A 19,448-nucleotide genomic window follows, 5' to 3' on the forward strand; every position below is an offset into this window, starting at 1 on the left:
ACAAACAAACCTGTTGCTTTGGTATTGGCTTCTAGTCACGTGGGGCAGAAAGCCCTCACTTGGTAACAATTTGGACAACTCCATCAACCAATTCATTAAAATAGAAATATTAATTAATTAATTTACCATTGATTGATTTAATACACATCTGGTTACAGGTTTAAACCATTAATGAATAACAGCATAACCAATGCCTTACTCTCCAACCAATCCAAGGAGCAGCTCATTGTGTCTGTCTGTCTGTCTCTCTGTCTGCCTGTGTCTGTGTTGGTTCGTGTGTGTGTGTGTGTGTGTGTGTGTGTGTGTGTGTGTGTGTGTGCAGGTGTAGGTGCGGATGTGGGGGAGGGGTGTAGAGGCCAGGGAACAATATGGTTCTTCAGATGTGTTCCATTCATTTTTTTTTCTTTTTGAGATAGGGCTCACTACATAGAGCGAGCTGGCTGGCCATCAAAGCCTGGGGTCATCTTGCCTCTGCTTTCCCCAGCACTGAGATTACAAACACCCTGCCATGTCTGGCTTTCATAGGTGGGTTCTGGGCATAGAACTCAGGTCCTTGTGCTTATAAGGCAAGAACTTTGCCAACTGATCCATCTCCCTGTCCTTAGAACCACGTCTTTGAGAAGTGCAAATAGGAAATGAGGTAAGGTCAGAGTCAGGAAAAATAGACCTGATACCTACATCCTTTAAAGGGGAAGGCACTGGAGGGTCGGTCTCAAGACATTTCAAAGTGCCCTTCAGATTTCTTTGCCAACAGGCAGGGCTCTAGGCTATCACTGTGCTCCCTGGGTCTTTCTGGATGTTTCTCTCTAACTCTGATACCATGTACGGCCAGGGACAAATAGGATGTAGAATCACAGAAACAGTGGGTTCTTTATAAAGAATCCATGAAAAGATGAGCAGCGAGGGGTGTGGGGGACAGCCACATGGGCTGGATAGTTCGCAGATTAACTGTGGGGTTTAACTGCCTCCTGGACCACCGCGTGCCATCCTAAGACATGCTCTACACGCGTCTCATTTTTTAAAATGGGAGCTTCGTGCGCCATGGGGCATGTGTGAAGGTCAAAGGGCAACTTGTGAGGGTCAGTCCTCTCTTCTACCATGAGGGTGCTGGGGATTGAACTCAGGTCAAGTCTGGTGGCAGGTGCCTTTACTCGTCTCCCCACCCATCCCTGGGAAATGATAGCTGCATCTACTTAGAAGGTACCGTGTGGCATTTCAGCATATGTGGGGTGTGCGATGGACAGGCCAGGGTCCCCGGCACATACATCAACTCAGACATTGACCATTTTCTGTGTATGTTGCCGATGTCTAGAGTTCTCTCAACCAGCCATTTTTAAATGTATGATCACTGTGCATCTTAATCACCCTGCTGTGTTATAGAACCATAAAAGTTATTACCCTTAACCAACTACATCATTGCCTCTATCCCCACCCCCACCCTGCCAAATCCCTCCAGGCTATGATAAGTATATTTTATCACAATAGCAACAAATAAATAAGGAAGGAAGGAAGAAAAGAACTGGAGAGATTGCCTAGTTGACAAAATGCTTACCACACAGGCATAAGGACCTGAACTTGGGTCCCAGCATCATGTCTGTAACCTCAGTGATGGTGGGGGTGGAAACAGATAGATTCCTAGAACCCACTGGCCTGCCAATCCAGCCAAATCGGTGACCTCCAGGCTCATGAGAGACCCTGTCTCCAAAACTAAGACAGAAAGGCACGGAGAGATGGTTCTGTAAAAAGCTGCGTGTGACCTGTCACTCACCAATACCCCACACTCTGAAAGCAGAGAGCAGAGGACAGAGGACTGCACAAGGCTCCAGGCTAAGCGAAGGACCCTGTGTGAAGGGACTAAGGTGGAGAGTAGCAGAACAGGACACCTCACCTCCTCCTTTGTCCTTCACACGCACAGGCAAGTGTGCTCGAGAACATGTGTATGCATACCACACACACACACACACACACACACACACACACACACGTACTCACAAAAAGAAGATAAAGAGATGAAGGTCAGCTGAGGAAGACCTCTGACCTGTACATGCATCCAGAAAAATAAATAACCAGGGCTGAGGATGTAACTCATACCCAAGACCGTGTCCAATCAGACGATTGTAAATAGTAAATCCCTTAAGGCCTCCTAGGTGTTTAAGATGGGTCCCTTTCTTCCAAAAGTGTCTTATTCAGAAGCGTCTCCAGAGGCCAAATCCAAAGGATTTGCACAGAGAAAAAAAGCTAGCCCCCACTTCACATTCAAACCCTACTTCCTCCAAGTAGCTGCTAATAACCCAGCTGGGCAGATGGAGGTTCATTTTTACTCTCATCTCAAGACAATGTTCTCAAAGCTGAAAATAGCCTTACCCACAGTTTCTCCTCAGTTGGGCATGTTTCATCCCAGCAAAAGAGAGAGGGGACACACACACACACACACACCTGAGAGAAATGAGATCCACCAGCTAGGGAAAGCCTCCAAGCCTGACAGTGGGATTTTGGGATTCCAGAGAGCCTGAACCCCTGGCCCACCCACCTGTATGTCTCCAGCCTTAAGAGGTATCCCCCAGGCTTCCTTCAGGAAGTCTCTATCACTGCCAAACCCGAGGCTGCAAAAGGCTGGAGGAGATGTCTACTGTTTCCTGAAGACAAAACATGTATCTCCCAGCTGGCTATATCATTTCCCAAGAGTGACGATGGATGGCATTCAAGGAATGCTCAAAATGTGCCAGGTGGCATGCTCCCTGGGTTACTTTTCCTCTCATCATGAACAAATAAATACCAGACAAGAAGCAATGTAAGGCGCGTGGGGTGTATGGCTCACAGTTGGAGTAGACACAGTCCACCGTGGCTAAGTATGGTGTTGTACAGGACTACCCTCTGAGCTAAACTGCCATGGGCCAAGCTGGGCCAGCCCGCCAAAGACCCTCACCGCTGGCCTTGGTGACTGTTGACGTTCCCTCTTGGAAGAAAAGGCCAGGGAGGGACATCAGACCCTCACCTGAGTATCCAGCCACACCCCCAACCAACTGTATGCAATTCTGTCCTGATTGCCCTGGTCGTGGGGGGAGGAGCTAGAGAAAATAGGTGTGAAGGATGGGGGGTGGGGTTCCATCTGCAAAGCCTTGGGGAGCCATCACCCCTGCTGGGCACAAGCCTTTCAGTGTGGCTGCCCTAGACTTACTGGTACCTCCTGGTGAACTTTGATGGAACCTCGGCTGTTGGTGGGACCTTAGGAGGAGAGATGAATGTATCTCTTGCCTAGAGAAGAAATTTTAGCAGCAAGGGCAGAGGTGCCTTAGGCAACTGGTCCCAGGGGAACAGGAAGTGAGGCCAGGCTATACAACCTCAAGGCCTGTGCCCAATGGCTCCACAACCTTCTAAATCAGCACCACCAGCCGGGGACCAAGCTTCCAAACTTCTGAGCTTCCGGAGGACACTTCACATTCAAACCACCCAGCTTTATCTGCACAGGACAATAGTTCCATAGCGTGGACCTTATACTTGCCTTTCTTTGGGAAAGTGAAGCCCAGGGTGGTTAAGGAACTTGCACGGGATCACGCAGTCACCAGAAGGCGGCAGCTGGCAGGCACATCCATCTGACTCTACAACCTGTGCGCAGAACCACCCCCCAGCTTGGCTTTCACACGTTCTACACAACAACCATCAGGAGATGCGCTTAACCTGGTGGCTTCACAGCAACGCCTATACACACACAGAGCAAAGCCCCGAAGCATAAAATATTATTACATATAACGTTCTTTGCTATTTTCTATTTCCTTCATTAATAAATTTGGGGGCGGGATTTCGCCTCAGCCTCCCATATGCTGTCATTAAAAATGGCTGCCACCACACCCAGCTTATTCTTTTAATTTTGTGTGTGCCTTGTACATACATGTCCACGAAGATGAGAGTACATGTGCAGACATGTTTGGGTACGTGCATGCATGTGTGTGTTCACACATGTGGAGGACCAACACTGGATATATTGTGACTTACTTACTCCGACTTTGTGTTTCTATTCACCATTACCCCTCACTAAGTAGAATCATACAGTGTTTGTCTTTTGGTGGCTGGCTTGTTTATAACCACCCTGCTCTCTTCTGCCTGTGTTTGCACGGAACAGCTCTCCTCCTCCTTTCACTGGCTCATTGCCTCTGTGACTCTAAAGTGGGTTTCTTGTGGTTAGCAGGTAATCGCGTTTTTGTAAGTTCATTCCGCCGGTCCCTTCCTTGACTGAGAAATGTAGTACTTTTACATGGAAAGTGATTCTTGATTAAGTGGGAACGTGCTTGTTTCGCTATTTATTTTCTAGTTATAGCTCGTTGCCCCTCATTCCTGCATATTCTCTCCTTTTAGCTGATTCTTCACAGTGAAATGTTTTAATTGTCTTCTTTCCTTGTGTATACACGTTCTATAGATATTTTCTGAATGCACACACTTATGTGCATGTATTTTTTTCCTCTGCGGTTACCATGGGGATTTCATCTCCTGAGATTACAAGCCTCCAATTTGAATTCACCACAACCAGCTTAACTTTCATTTTATTTTATTGAAAATTGTTTTTTTTTTTCATACAAAATATTCTTATTGCTGTTTCCCTAACCCTTGCTCCTCCCATTTCCTTCCCACCTCCTCTCTCATCCAGTTCCACACTCTCTCTGTCTCTCCTTAGAAGACGAGTAGGCAGCTGGGTGTGATAAGACAGACCTTTAATCCAGCACTCAGGAGGCAGAAGCAGGCAGACCTCTGAGTTCAAAAACCAGCCTGGTCTAAAGAGCGAGTTCCAGAACAGCTGAGGCTACACAGAAAAATCCTGTCTCAAAAAAGAAAGAAAGAAGAAAGGAAGAGAAAGAAAGATCTTTCAAACATAGTAACTCATTCATTTTTTTTTTAAAGAACAGAAACAAGCAACTAAAGCATAATAATAAAAAAAAAAATACCACAAAAACAAATCAGAATAAGACAAAACCACCAAACAGGAAAAATAACCAAAGAAAAAGCCCCCCAAAAATGGACATATAGGCGACCTTGACGTTCAGCTTCTGAACCATGGCAGTGTCTCTCCTGCTGCAGGGAGGACGAATCCGGGCGCTGAAGGCTGTGCTCCTGGAGGCCAGGGTGCCCCAAGAACTGGCTTCTGCTGTGGCCCTCTCTACAGAGTCAGGGACGAATGAAACAGGAATACAATCAAATCCCAAGAAGCAAAGTGCAGCCACAGAGCCCACTCCAGCCCCTGAGCCGATGGACATGACCACCTACAAGAACCTGCAGCATCATGACTACCACATCTACACCTTCCTCGACCTGAACCTGGACCTCTCCAAGTTCAGGATGCCACAGCCCTCCTCAGGACGAGAGTCGCCTCGGCACTGAGCTCAGCTCAGGGCAGCCCCATGTCAGCCCATGAATTCTTGCCTGTAAGAATAAAAGCCAGTCACAAAAAAAAAAAAAAAAAAAAAAAAAAAATGCACATATAGGCAGAGACAAACAGGTCCACACACAGAAGAATCACAAAGCGGTACTATCTACACACAAAGATTAAATCTCTACTTAATTTAGATTAGCTAATCTAAATTAATTACTGTAAGATTAAAGAAAAAAAAAGACAACATTATAAGACAAAGAACTTCAAAATTGCCGTTGAGTTTGTTTTGTGTGGGCCGTTACTGCTGGACAGGAGCCTGCCCTTACAAGTGCTGTGTTTCCCGAGTGAGACCAGAATTCTGTGGAGAAAAGTAATCTCTCTCGTGTAAGTGGCTACTGAGTGGAGATAGCTTCTGGGTTAGGGAGGGAGCATGTGCCCTCTTCTCCTCCCAGCTCCAGGACCCCACTGCTGGAGGCCAAGCAGGCCCTGCGCATGCTGACACAGCCTCCGTGAGTTTTGTGAGCCAGCCCTGTTGTGTCTAGAAGGCTTTGATTCCTTCCTGTTCTCCGTCACCTTTGTCTCTTACACTCCTTCTGCCTCTTCTAAAGGGTTCCCTGAGCCCCGAGGAATGGGATTTGATGGAGACACCCCTTTTAGGGATGAATGTTCCAAGGTCTCTCACTCTCTGCATACTGTCTGGCTCATGGGTCTCTGTATATGTCCCCATCTGTTGTAGGAGGGAGCTTCTCTGATGATGGCGAAGCAAAGCATAGACCTATGAGAATAGCAGAATGTCCTTAGGATTCGTTTATTGCTTCATTCCTTTAGCGGAAGAGTAGTGTTTGGTTTCCCCTAGGTACCTGGCCTGTCTAGTCTCAGGATCTTAGTCAGCCTGACAGCATGGGTTATGGTTTCATGAAACAGGCCTCAACTCAAATCACACATTGGTTGGTTGGTTGCTCTCACAGACTCTGTGCCAGTATTGCATCAGGCGGATCTTGCAAGCAGGTTCCCATTGCAAACCAGAGGGTTGTGGCTGAGTTGGCTTTCGTGTGTCTTGTTTGGTAGCATGCAGAGTGCCGTCCAGTACCATGAACTCTAATCCGCAGGGGTAAAGGCTCTATGTAGGCACCAGCTAGACTTCATGCTCAGCGAGCTCTGTAGATGCTGTCGCCAGCAATAGGGCCTTACTGTCAGTTTTGGGAAAGCCATCAAAAGCTTTGGCAATATCCTGGGGTTTTTTGAAGGTTCCCATGGGACCCCTTTGGTCAAGAACTCAAGTATAACCTATTCCCAGAACTGGAAGGTTCATTTTGTGACAATAGGTGTCCAGTGAGGGCTCTGTCCCCTTATTATTTGGCAATTTCATTTAGATCACTGTCATCTAGGTATATATTTTAGGAAGCTTCTACTATATTAGGTTTCCATAAGACGTCTCAAATAGCCATTGGTTTTAGCTGTCCCTCCCCGTATTCGTATTCACTCCCTCGTTCCCCTCTTTCCTCCTCCTCCTCGTTGATCCTCTCCTTCCAGGTCCCCCTCCCACACCACCCGATCCATAACTATCTATTCTATTTTTTTCCCCTAGTGAGAACCATCCCAGCCCCTAGACCCTTACTCTCTACCTAGCTCCTGTGGTTATACGGATTGTGGCTTGCTTATTAACGACCTAAGAGCTGACGCCCACACGTAGGTGAACATACACCATGTTTGTCTTTCTGGGTCTGGGTTACCTCACTCAGGACGATATATGATGCTCTCTAGTTCCATCCTTTCACCTGCAAATTACTCATTGTGTAAATGCGCCACCTTTTTTACCCATTCATCTATTGACAGGCATGTAGGTTGTTTCCAATTTCTGGTCATTATGAATAGAGCAGTATGAACATGGCTGAGCCAGTGTCTCTGTTGTAGATTTAGTGTCCTTTGGGTGTATGTTCAAGAGTGCTACAGTGGATATTGAGGAAGATCAATTTCCATCTCCCAAGGAACTGCCACACCGATTTCCACAGTTAAACAAGTTTTCACTCCAGCAGCAATGGAGGGGTGATTTCCCTTGTTCCACATCCTTGCCAGCATGGGCTGTCATTTATTTTATTGATTTTGGCCATTCTGATTACTGTAAAATGAAATCTCAGAGTGTTTTTATTTGCATTTCCCTGGTGACTAAGGCTACTGAACACTATTTTAAATGCTTCTTGACTACTTGAGTTTCTGCCTTTGATAATTCTTTGTTTAGATCTGTATCCCATTAAAAAAAAAATTTTTTTTTTATGTCCTGGGTTTTTTTAGTTCTATATTTTAAAATTTTTGCCCTCTATCATATGTGTACTTGGTTTAAAAAAAATTTCCCATTTTGTAGGCTGCTGCTTTGTCCAAATGGTGGTATCCTTTGCTATATAAAAGCCTTTCAGTTCCATGAGATACCATTTGTTGTTGTCTCCAGAACTTTTATCATGAAGGGTTTTGCTAAAGGCCATCATGTGGTTTCTGTCTTCCAGCCTGTTTATGTGGTAGATTACATTTATCAATGTGCATATGTTGAACAATTCCTGCTTCTCTGCGATGCAGTCTACCGGATCACAGGGATGACCTCATAGATGTGTTCCTGGATTCAGTTTGTATTGAGAATTTTTACACCTATGTTAAGGGAAATTGGCCTGTAATTATCTTTCCTCATTGAGTATTTATGTGGTTTGGGTAGCAGTATAATTGCGGCCTCATTAAAAAAAAAAACAATTGAGCAATGTTCCTTTTTTTATATATTTTGAGGAAGAATTTGAGGAATGTTGGTGTTAATTCTTTATAAGTCTGGTAAAATTCTGTGCTAAAGCCATCTGGTTCCGGGCTCTCTTGGTTGGAGACTTTTAATTGCTGATTCTATTTCACTAGCGCTTATAGATCTGTTTAAATTGCTTATCTGGTCTTGATTTAACTTTGTTAGGTGGTATATATCAAGAAAATTATTCATTTCTTTTATATTTTCCGATTTGGTGGGGTACAGTTCTTGTGATCCTTTGGATTTTCTTGGTGTCTATTGTTATATCCCCCTTTCATCTCTAATTTTATTATTTTGGTTCTTTTCTTTCCACCTTTTAGTTAATTTGGATAAAGATTTGTCAATCTTATTGATTTTCTCAAGGAACCAATTTTTTGTTTCATTGATACTTTGTACTGGTTTTGTTGTTATTATTGTTTCTGTTTTAGGGATTTCAGCTGTTTGACTATTTCTTGCCCTTTACTCCTCTGGATGTTATTCCCTCAATTTTTTTCCTAGAGCTTTCAGGTGTGGTGTTGTTACTATTATGATATTTCTCCAATTTTTTAACATAGGCTCTTGGAGCTATGCCCCAGCCTTTTAAAACGAGCCCTAAGTTTAAGTAGGTTGTGTTTTCGTTTTCAGTCAGTTCCAGGAAGTGTTTAATTTCTTTGTTAATTTCTATCTTGACCCATTTTTTTCATTAAGCAGTGAGTGTCCCATTTCCATGAGTTTCTAAGCTTTCTAATGTTTCTGTTGCTGTTGATATCCAGTTTTAATCTGAGGTGATCAGATAGTATGCAGGAAATTATTTCGCTTTTCTTGTATCTGTTGAGACTTGCTTTGTGTCTTGAGGACATGGTCAATTTTGGAGAAAGTTCCATGAGGTGCTGAGAAGGTATATTCTTTGTGTTTGGGTGAAATGTCCAGTAAATATGTTAGGTCCATTTTGCTTATGGTGTTATTTAGCAGCAGCATTTCTCTGTTTAGTTTTATTTGAATGACCTATTGCTGAGAGTGTGATATTGAAGTCTCCCACTATCAGTGTACGAGGACCAATGTGTGATTTAAGCTATAGTAGTGTTCCTTTTATGAACGTGGGTGCCCTTGGGTTTAGTGCATAGAAGCTGAGAACTGTAATATCCTCCTGGTAGATTTTTCCAATGATTAGCATGCAGTGTCCTTCCCTATCTCTTCAGACTAGTTTTGTTTTGAAGCCTATTTTGTCAGATATTAAAATGGCTACACCAGCTTGCCTCTTCCGTATGTTTGCTTTTTCTACCCTTTTATTAGGACTCCTAGTAAGATGTGTTTATTGACTAAGCAGTGACGTTGCACACCTTTAATCGTAGCATTTGGGAAACAGGCAGACATCTGAGTTTGAGGCCAGCCTGGTCAACAGAATGAGTTCTAGGACAGCCAGTGCTGTACAGAGAAACCCTACCTCTGAGGCAAGGGGGTGGGGATAGGGTGCTTATTGGATGCAGCAGAAGGATGGATCCTGTTTTCCCACTCTGTTAGTCTGTGTCTTTTTCCTGGAGGAATTGAAACATTGATGATGGGCATTATCAATGAGCAATGTTTGTTGATTGTCACTATTTTGTTGTGGTGGTGGGTTCCCCCCCTTTTCTTTTGACTCGCTAGTCTGATATTTATTCCTTGTGTTTTCTTGGATATGATTAGCTTCTTCAAGCTGAAATTTTCCTTCTAGCACTTTCTGAGGGCTGAATTTGTAGACAAATACTGATTAAATTGGGTTTTATCATGGAATGTGTTTCTCCATCTATTGTGGTTGAAAGTTTTGCTGGGTATAGTAGCCTGGGATGGCATCTACGGTCTCTTGGAGGAGTTTGTAGAACATCTGTCCAAGACCTTCTGGGCTTTAGAGTAGTCATTGAAAAGCCAGATGTTATTCTAATAGCTCTGCCTTCATATGTGACTTTGTCCTTTTCCCTTGCAGCTTTTAATATTTTTCTTTGTTCTGTACATTTAGTGTTTTCACTATTATGTGCCATAGGAAGTTTCTTTTTTGGTTCAGTCTATTTGGTGTTCTAAATGCTCTTGTACCCTGGTAAGCACCTCATTACTTATGCAGGGAAAATTTTCTTCAATGATTTTATTGAAAATTTTTTCTGGCCAGACACAGTGGGGCACACCTCTAATCCCAGCACTCTGGGAGGCAGAGGCAGGAGGATCTCTGTGAGTTCAAGGCCAGCCTTGTCTACAAAGTCCAGGACACCCAAGTTACACAGAGAAACCCTGTTGTGACAAAAACAAAAGAAAGAAAATGTTTTCTGTGTCTTTAACCTGGCTTTCTTCTCCATCTATTTCTATTATTCATGAATTTAGTCTTTCATAGTGCACCAAATTTCCTAAATGTTTTGTGCCTAGATATTTTTTAGATTCAATAGTTTCTTAATATATTCATTTCTTCTATCTTGTCTTCAATACCTGAGACTCTCTCTTCTATTTCTTAAATTCTGTTGAAGCTTACTTCCTGTTTGAGTTTCTAAATTTTTCATTTCCAGTTTTCCCTCAGTTTAGGTCTTCTTTATTTATTCTATTTCTACTTGTAAATCTTAAACTGTTTCCTTCATTTCATTCCACTATTTGATAGTGTGTTTATAGATTTCATTAATGGAGTTTCTCACTTCCTCTTTAAGATCCTTGAGCATATTCATAATTGCTGTTTTGAAGTCCTTATCTTGTGCTTCAGCTGTATTGCGTTTCTCAGGGCCTACTGTGGTGGGGTTGCTGGGTTCCAGGTGAGGCATCTTGTCCTGGCTATTATTGTGGCTTTACAGGATTGTCGAGGTATCTGGGTTTGGGATGATTGCAATTCTGGGTGCTAGTACCTGGTCTTGACTTTGTTGGGGGAGGAGGGATTCTATTCCTTAGCTTCTGTTGCCCTCAATGGTTCTCAGGAACGTGTGGTAGCCATGAGTTTCCTGGTGGAGACTGCCTCTGAACCCCTGCCAGGCCTGGCCACTGGACATTCCAGGGAGAATGTGTTCCTTGGTATGTGGAGCTGAAACAGAGTGGAGATGAGATTAAAGGAAAAGGGGTACAGAAAGGGGGTGAGTCCACAGGAGGGAGGGGAGCAAAGTGTGCCACTCGAATCTACTTGGTCCCCTGGGAATGGGAGCAGTGAGAAGGGACAGGCCATAGCAGGCTGTCTGCTGCCAGGACAGGACGATGGGTGGTGTTTGGTGGAGAGAGGAAAAGCAAGCTCTGGAGATCACCTACCTGCTTCCCTCGCCTATCTGCTTCTGCACCAGCAGGTTATCAGGGGATGTCTGTGGGAGTTGGCGGCTAAAACAAAGGGACAGGGACATGAGGGAGGAATCAGAGGAGGTCTATGTGGTGCACTAGAGATGGAGCAGAGAGGAGAGGGGGCACCTCTGCTCTGAGGCTGCCCCTATGCAGCGGCCTCCTCACTATGAATCAGGGTTCACCACGGTCTATCACCTAGCCTACCTCAGAAGTCGAAATCCTTAGCACATCCTCCAGATGGTGACTCGTGCAGGTAATTCTAGCACTCAGGAGGCTGAGGCAGGAGCATCACAGTGTTTTAAGCCAGTCTGAGCTACAAAGTAAGTTCTAGGTCATTCTGGGACACAAGGTAAGGCTCTTTTCAAAATCACAACAACAACAAAAATAGGTCCCAGGTATAGTGACACTTTTGGAGTTTGGGTGACTTTTTTTAAAAAAACACAGAAATATCGTAAGAATATGTTTTGGTTTTAATCCCAGGTGTGGGGATACAGGCCAGCTTTGCGGCAGCTGACTATGATTTACCTTGTGCTCTAGCAGAGTCATGGTTTTCTCAGCTGCAGATAATTTCTGCGATTGTGTGACTTTGGAATTTTGAGGACTTTTCACAGAATATATAAATGTTGGGGCCCTGAGAGGCAAGGTGGATTGTTGGTTGGTTGGTTTTGGTGGTTGCTGTTGCTTGCAGTTTGTTAAGTAGTCATGCGGAAAGAAACAAGAGATCTTGACAGGGAAGCTCAAACTTACCTTAAGGAGTTTGATACCCCAATCAGCAGGGGACAGTCTAACGATAACATTGCCCCCTTTTTGACTCCTGACTTTATTCCGAGATCTCTTTCCTCTCCGTTCTTTTTTCTCTCTTGTATAGTGTTAGGGGGTCGAAAGGAAAGAAGGAAAGGGGGAGAACAGTGGGAGAAAGAACCCACAGCGTTGTAAAACTCCAGTTACACTCAAGTTTCCCCAACAGTTCAATCGGATAACTCCTCTACTGTAAGCACTCTCTAGTTAAGGAGAGAGGTAACCATGTGCTTAATCTCCCTGGTCTTCCATGCTTCTAGAATCTTCCTCCAGCTTTAAAAACTGTTTACAATCCACTAACTTTATTCCCCAACACAAAACAGTCTGAAAAAGATTTGCACTAAACTATGCTGAGTCATCAGCACTTAAAAATTTTGTTGAACACTGCTATGATCCAGGAGCTACACATGACAGGAAATCTCAAGAGAAACGAAGCAAGGCTTCCAGGGATTATACATATGCTGGGGCAAAAGGGAATGGAGCAGGGCCTGGGGCTCAGGGTCCTCACAGGTCTATTTCTGTTGTATGGTCTAAGAACCATAGTTGACTGGACGGAGGGAGAACTCAGTCGTGTGCACCATGTGTAAGGGCCTGAGTCCCACCTCCAGCACCACCACTGCAGCAGCAAAACACTAAAAGACTACATAGGAATGGTTGGTGTGTGTGTGTGTGTGTGTGTGTGTGTGTGTGTGTGTGTAAGCCGGAGATCACATTGGGCATCTTTCCCAGTTACTCTCTGCCTTATATTTTGAGTCGGGGACTCTCATCAACCCTGGAGGTCACAGATTTGGCTAGACTGTACAGTCAATAAACCTCAGAGACCCCCCTGCTTCTGTTCCCCAAGTGCTGGGATTACAGACAATGTGCTCCTGTGTCCAACTTTCTGCGAGGGTGCTGGGATCTGAACTCAGGTCTTCAGACTTGAGCAGCAAGCACGTTACTGACTGACTGAGCCACCTCTCAGGCCCCAGGAGTCATTTTAAAACAACAAATTGTTGAGTCACTTCTGTGTGTCTGTCACTGTGCATAGCACTCAGAACGTGAGAATGCAGTCATTACTCCGATACTGAGCTCTCTGATTTCAAACTTCGTGATCCTATTCAAGGAACCAAGAGCAATTGCTCTCTCAAGGTGCAGAAAGAGAGATAGTAGTGACCAGGTTTGGGAGGGAGGATGGGAGATACTCTCAGGGCGTTGAAGATAATTTGAAGGCCAATTTAGCTGTCATGGAGGTCCAGGACGGGTAACGCTGGACCCTACAAGTTCTCTGCAGTAGTCAGTGGCTAATGACTCACACTCATATTCATATTCAATGTATGGGGGTTGTGAGAGGCAGTGCTGTGCACTATGAATTTCCAAATGTCTGGGGGTGGGGGGCAGGCTTGCCAGCCCACACAGCATCCATGGCCTGGAAGCAGTCAGTCTACAGGACCTGCCCCACAACAAAGCACCCAGATTAACAGTCAGAGTCACCATGGCTTGGAAATGCTCACATATTTATTCCAGGCACTCTTCAATTTGTTCTGTATGATTTCCCGCTACAGGGAATGACTACGAAAAGACGCTGTGCCCTTCAGCAGGTGCGGGCAGATGCCAGCCAGGCCTAGCTTTCTGAGAGAAGGCATTAGGAGGGAAGATGCAAACTATTAGAAAACATGAAAACAGGACTCCCGGTGTGCTCAGCAGAGTTGTGAAACCCTTGAGGCTCCAAAATATCCTAGGGAAAGACCCGAGTTCCCAGCAGCCACACAAAACAGTGCTCAGACTCCACAGTGAGAGAAAGAGAAGTGTGAGCAACAGCAAAATGTTACGTGCTGCCCGTAAGAAGAGTGGAAAGTAAAAGGCAGAAGATCCTGGTTTTTGAAAAGGACCTCATTCATTCTCTTGGGCATTTACATATATGTATATATGCACTCTGTATGGGTATATGTGATGGCCAGGGCTAGATGCTGGGTGTATTCCTCCATCATCCTCCACCTCATTTTTTTGAGACACAATCCCTCACTGAACTTGGAGCTTACTGATTTGACCAGGCTGACAGGGCAGTGGGCCCCTGGGACCCATCTGTCTCTGCCCCCCTCCCAGTGCTGTGGTTATGAACACACACTGCTGTGCCCAGCTTTTGTGTGGTTCTAGGGACCAAAACTCAGATCCCTCTTGTTTGTGCAGCAAGCCTATTACCAAAGGAACCTCGCCCCAGTCCCTGGGCAATGGCTTTTGACATCTCTGATTCAAATCTGAGAACCTATAACACACAGACAATCTGACATAAGATTTTTGAGGCCTTTTGAGACTTCCTGGAACACCAAGGAGGAAGGAAGTTCTATTCTGCAGGGCATATGACACATCTGTAAGGGGTTGGTCTGATGCTGGTATTTTGATGCTAACTACTGGCCCTCAAGATCTAGTTACTGCCCTATCCTTGTTGTGTAAACCTGCCAAAGACATTGTTCCTGATTGGTTAATTAAAAAGGCCTGTACCTGGGCAGGGTGGAAGGAGGTAGGTGTGGCTAAGGTTCCTGGGCTTTGGGGACAGGAGAATCACGGGAAGGAGAGACACAGATGGGAAGAGAGGAAAAGAAGAAAGCCACCATGGGTTAGGTGAAGAGAGAACTGTGCGGGCTGGGAGGAAGTGACCCAGATGAAGGATAACCGAGTGTTTATGGAATTATGGATGGCAGGTAGCCCAGATAGGAATGGTTAAGATGGATGGCGTTGGACGGGGGCTGGAGGTGGATGGTGGAGCTAATGGAGATAGCATAGGAGGAATTATCTGCCCAGCCCAACGTGTTACAAGGCAATCATAAAATCTAACAGGTGTCTGTGTCTTATTGACTGTGATAGCAGATTAAATAATACCGCTGTAATAATTATAGGGTTAACAATACACAGATTTAGCCCAACACCACTTTATTTACAACAAACATCTAAAGAAATGTCACCACACGTGGTGGCACATGCCTTTAATCCCAGCACTTGGGAGGCAGAGGCAGGCAGAGCCCTGTGAGTAGGAGGCCAGTCTGATCCAGAAAATAAAACCCTGCCTCAAAAAGTAAAAAGAAAAGAAATGTCACTTGGCTCTTAGAATCCCATTACTCAGTGCTGGATTAAATCCAGCCTTCATCCATGAGGGACTTATTGGTCAGTGCAGAACAAATGAGTTAACATAAAAGGAACTTAGATGACCACAAGAAACCCTGCCACCGGGGAACGCTGTCCTTTCTGCTGTGCATTTCATGCCCTGCAGCTCACTCACATCACCTCAGCTAAGCTCCCCCGCCAAGCGCGTTACCTGTCTGAGCCATCTTGCCCGCCCACTTCCGAGATTCTTGTCAGTTGTTAGGCGCGTGCACTGCTCTTGCAGAGGACCCCAGCTCAGTTCTTAGCAGCCATGCTCACAAGTGGCTCACAATGAACCGGAACTGAAGCTAAGGATCTGACACCCTCCTTTAGACTCGTCAGGTACCCACAACCACAAGCATCCACGCTCACACCCAGATACACGCTATTTTAAAGTAATATAAATATTAAAGCACGGATTTTTTTTGTTGTTGTTTTTTAATTAAAGAACTACAGAAGCCATCTTTCTGCCTACCGGTTTGTTGCAGGGAAAGCACGTGGCCGCTGATCCAATTAGGACCCTCTGAGATTTCATCAGCGGCAGGAAGATCTGTCTCACCCTCTGGATCCCAAGCTGAGGGGGCGGTAGCCTGGCTTGACTCACGACCCACACTTCAGTGAGGCCAAAGCACTGAAGGAAACTGTGCTCTGCCTAGTCTGTGTTAAGCCCTCTTCTCTACTACCTCAGAATAGCACACAATTAGAAAATGGCTGAGCTCAGATCTGCCTTAGCCCAAAGCCCACCAGATGATCCCCAGGTATGCTGTGGATTCTCTCACCCGACTGTGCTGTGGAAAAATGGTCATCTCAGGCAGTGCTCTGAGGCCTGGTCATCCCTTTTGGCTTCCTAGTGGGGGATGTCATAGAGATTTGGTAAATCAGGCAACTGAGTTTGGCATCACTGAAATCCTCTCAGCCATAGATCATCAGCCCACTCAGATCATTTGCCACTTTTAGGCTGTGTGATCGTGGGCTTGCCTGTGTTGCCTGAGTCTCATCTGTAAAGTGGTGATGGACTAGCAACAGCTGGGCATGGCGGCATGGTCCCCCCCCCCGGCCGATCAACTCCAGAGAGCAAGTGAGCCCCAAGAGTTCATAGGTCAACATCGGGAGACTATCTCTGCAAGAGGGACAGGGCTGGGGAGACAGCTCGGTGAGGAAATGGACTTACAGCTGAGCTTCCAAGTCAGCTCCTGTTAGCCAGTCACATGACTCAAGTGGCAGGGAACGCCTGTCATAGACTCCCTTTGTAAACCTCAAGGAAGGAAATGGCTGGCAGCGACCCCACCCCCACCCCTGCCACCATCCCAACAGTCATTTTCTAATGGTTCTAACTCATTCTCAGCCCCAAGGTGGGAGAGTGTCCAGACCCCCACACACACATACAAGAAAAACCCCACCAATCCCTGAGCTTGCCCAAGTCCCAGGATACCTTTCCCTCCAAGCAGAAATGCCAACAGTGATGACCTTGGTTCAATTCCCAAGGACTCAGAAAGTACAAGGAGAGAGCTGACCTCCACATGCCCATCATGTCACACACAGACACACACACAGGTGCACACATGCACGCACATGAGCAAATACTAGAAGGAGGAGCCAGATATCGTGGAACACACTTGTAACCCTAGAACTCAGGAGGCCGAGACAGGAGGATCACAAGGTCAAGCCCAGCTTAGACAACGGTGTGAAACCCTGTCTCAAAACAAAACAGAAAAGAATGGGGCCAGGAGGTATAGTTCCGTGAATGCTTGCCTAGCATGGCAAGACTCTGGGGAGAAGGCGGGGAGTGAAGGAGAGAGGAGGGAAGAAGCCAGGAAGGAGGAGAGGAAGGGTGAGTGTTACCCACCTGGCAGAGTGAGTTAAGTGCTTGAAGAGATAAGCCTTTCCTAGTTATCATATATATATATATGTATGTATGATATGTATGATATGTATGATATATGTATGTATGTATATATATATGTATATGTATATATATATATGTATATACACGTGTGTGTGCAAGGATCCCACAGCCAATCCTCCCGTGGTGACCATGTGCAGTGTGGCTCTGCCCACTGTGAAGATGGGCACTGTGGGAGGGGCCCCCTGTTGGGAGGAGATGATGTCGTAGTGTCCTGACAATGGGATGGGGTTCTTACCACTGTCTTTCTGATGTCACAGTGCCTCCCCCCGATCTGAGGAGCCCCAAGGGCTGGGTGAATAACCCTGCTTAGAGAAGTAGGTGAAAGCCCCAAATGAGTGTGCTTGTCCATCTGCAGCTAACCCGAGGAAGACAGACATTCCATGTCCTGTGTTCCGAGCTCTTGTGCGTGCTGGGTGGCTGTCACGAAGAAACCCCACAGTACCACGGCTCAGACATTCACTGTTTTATTTCTAGCTTTTGTGAGGCTGCAGAGGTTAGTGGCCCAAGCTAGCGGGGCAACTCTGAACTACATGTCCATGGAGGGTCAAAGTCCCTTCCACTTTGTTCTCTGTCACAGATGGCGCCCTCCCTAACTGGCTACTCACCCGTGGGAAAGAGAGAGTGGAGCAGGAAGTTTCCCTGGAAGTGATGCCTGTGTTCGTTTGCACGCGCTTCAGCTTACTGTCCAGAGATGAGGACTTACTCAAGTAAGCACGTCTCACTAAAAGGGAGGCCTGGAATAATGGAGGAATGAGACATCTGGGAAGGACAGCCTGACCTTGATCCCTTGAACTGGCATAAAGAACCAGATGGAGGAGCACCTGTAACCCCAGCACCCTTGGGTGAGAGGAGAGGCAAAAAAAGCACTCGGAAGCTCGTGGACCATCTTGGCCTAGAGTGTGTTCAGCAAAGCAGAGACGAGAGAGACCCTGCCTCAGAACAAGGTGAAACGATAGAGCCGAATTCCACAAGCTACCCTCTGATGCGCCGTGGCATGCGTGCATCTAAACTCTCTCTCACACACACAAGCACACAATATTAAGTGAGCAGTTAATTTGTTAAAGACGTACGTGAGGGGCTGGTGAGGTGGCCCAGCAAGTCTGAGAACCTGCTGATGAGTCTGAGTGTGATTGCTGGAACTCATGTGGTGGAAGGAGAGAACAGGTTCCTGTAAATTGACCTCTGACCTCCATTCACATGCCGTATCCATCACACACACACACACACACACACACACACACACACATACACTAAAAAAAAAAAAAAAAAAAAAGTTAAACGATACATGACTGTGCTGTCAGACTGACTGTGGAGAAGGTGGAAAACAGATGTGAGAGATGCTGCCCATATTACCAGTATTAAGAGTTTACCTAGCACTATGCCGTGATAGATACTGAGAAGTCAAGGCTCAGGCAGGTAGACTACTGAAGACTCCATACACAGTTTGATAAAAGGGTGGGTTAGAACCCGGTTTCCCAACTCCCTGGCCCTTATAGCCCACAGCTTTGTAGAGCATGGGCCTCCCAGACCAAGACAGGAAGCTATGAGGGGTGAGGGGAGCCACGTGCAATGGCTTTGGTGTGGCCACTCCATTGTCTCAGTCACTTGTGTGCTCTAGATGACGTGAGGTAATTCTGCCCCTTTCTCCAGCCCTGATGCCACAAATGCTCAGGGGTGACTGGGTCACCAGCAAGTCATTGCATGGGCTCAGGAAGACCACCTCCAAGCATGGATGCTGATGTCACAGATAAGTAGAGTGTGGTGAACCAGCAAGCAGGGGAACCTTCATATCACCCCTCACCCCCCTCAGATGAGTGAGGGAGCCTCTCCCATGATTCCCACAGCACCTGGTATGGTCCCCAAGTCTTAACCCGTCCGATTATTCTGCTTTCCTATTGGGGAGCACTCACCTCATTAAAGTGTAGCCTGGGAAGAGAGAGGTAGCCTTGCTTTCAGAAGGTGTCCCAGTGGAGCTGGGAGGGGAGAGGCCACACCATGGAAACTACCTGCCTGGATGCCAAGCCTTGCTATTGCCCAGCTCTGTGCCATAGGAACCTACTCAGCCTCTCTGGAGAACAGCTGTGTTAGTCAGCCCTCTGTTTCTTAGCAAAATACCTGAACTGATCAACTTAAAAAGAAGGAAGAAACCAGGTATGGTGACTGCATACCTTTAAATCCCAGCACTCGGGAGGCAGGGGCAGGATCTCTGCAGAGGAAGTTCCAGGCTAGGC

The 19,448-nt window shown here is 46.0% G+C and overlaps 1 protein-coding gene across 1 annotated transcript; it reads left to right on the forward strand.

Moving 5' to 3' along the window:
- Positions 1-5,035: 5,035 nt before the first annotated feature.
- LOC110554348 (NADH dehydrogenase [ubiquinone] flavoprotein 3, mitochondrial-like) lies at positions 5,036-5,446 on the forward strand. The gene has a single exon (XM_021646967.2). It carries the CDS (start codon positions 5,047-5,049, stop codon positions 5,368-5,370), a length of 324 nt encoding a protein of 107 aa, XP_021502642.1. The 5' UTR covers positions 5,036-5,046; the 3' UTR covers positions 5,371-5,446.
- The last annotated feature ends 14,002 nt before the right edge of the window (positions 5,447-19,448 follow it).

This window comes from Meriones unguiculatus, chromosome 14, assembly GCF_030254825.1.
Source record: "Meriones unguiculatus strain TT.TT164.6M chromosome 14, Bangor_MerUng_6.1, whole genome shotgun sequence".
NCBI classification, from domain to species: Eukaryota; Metazoa; Chordata; class Mammalia; order Rodentia; family Muridae; genus Meriones; species Meriones unguiculatus.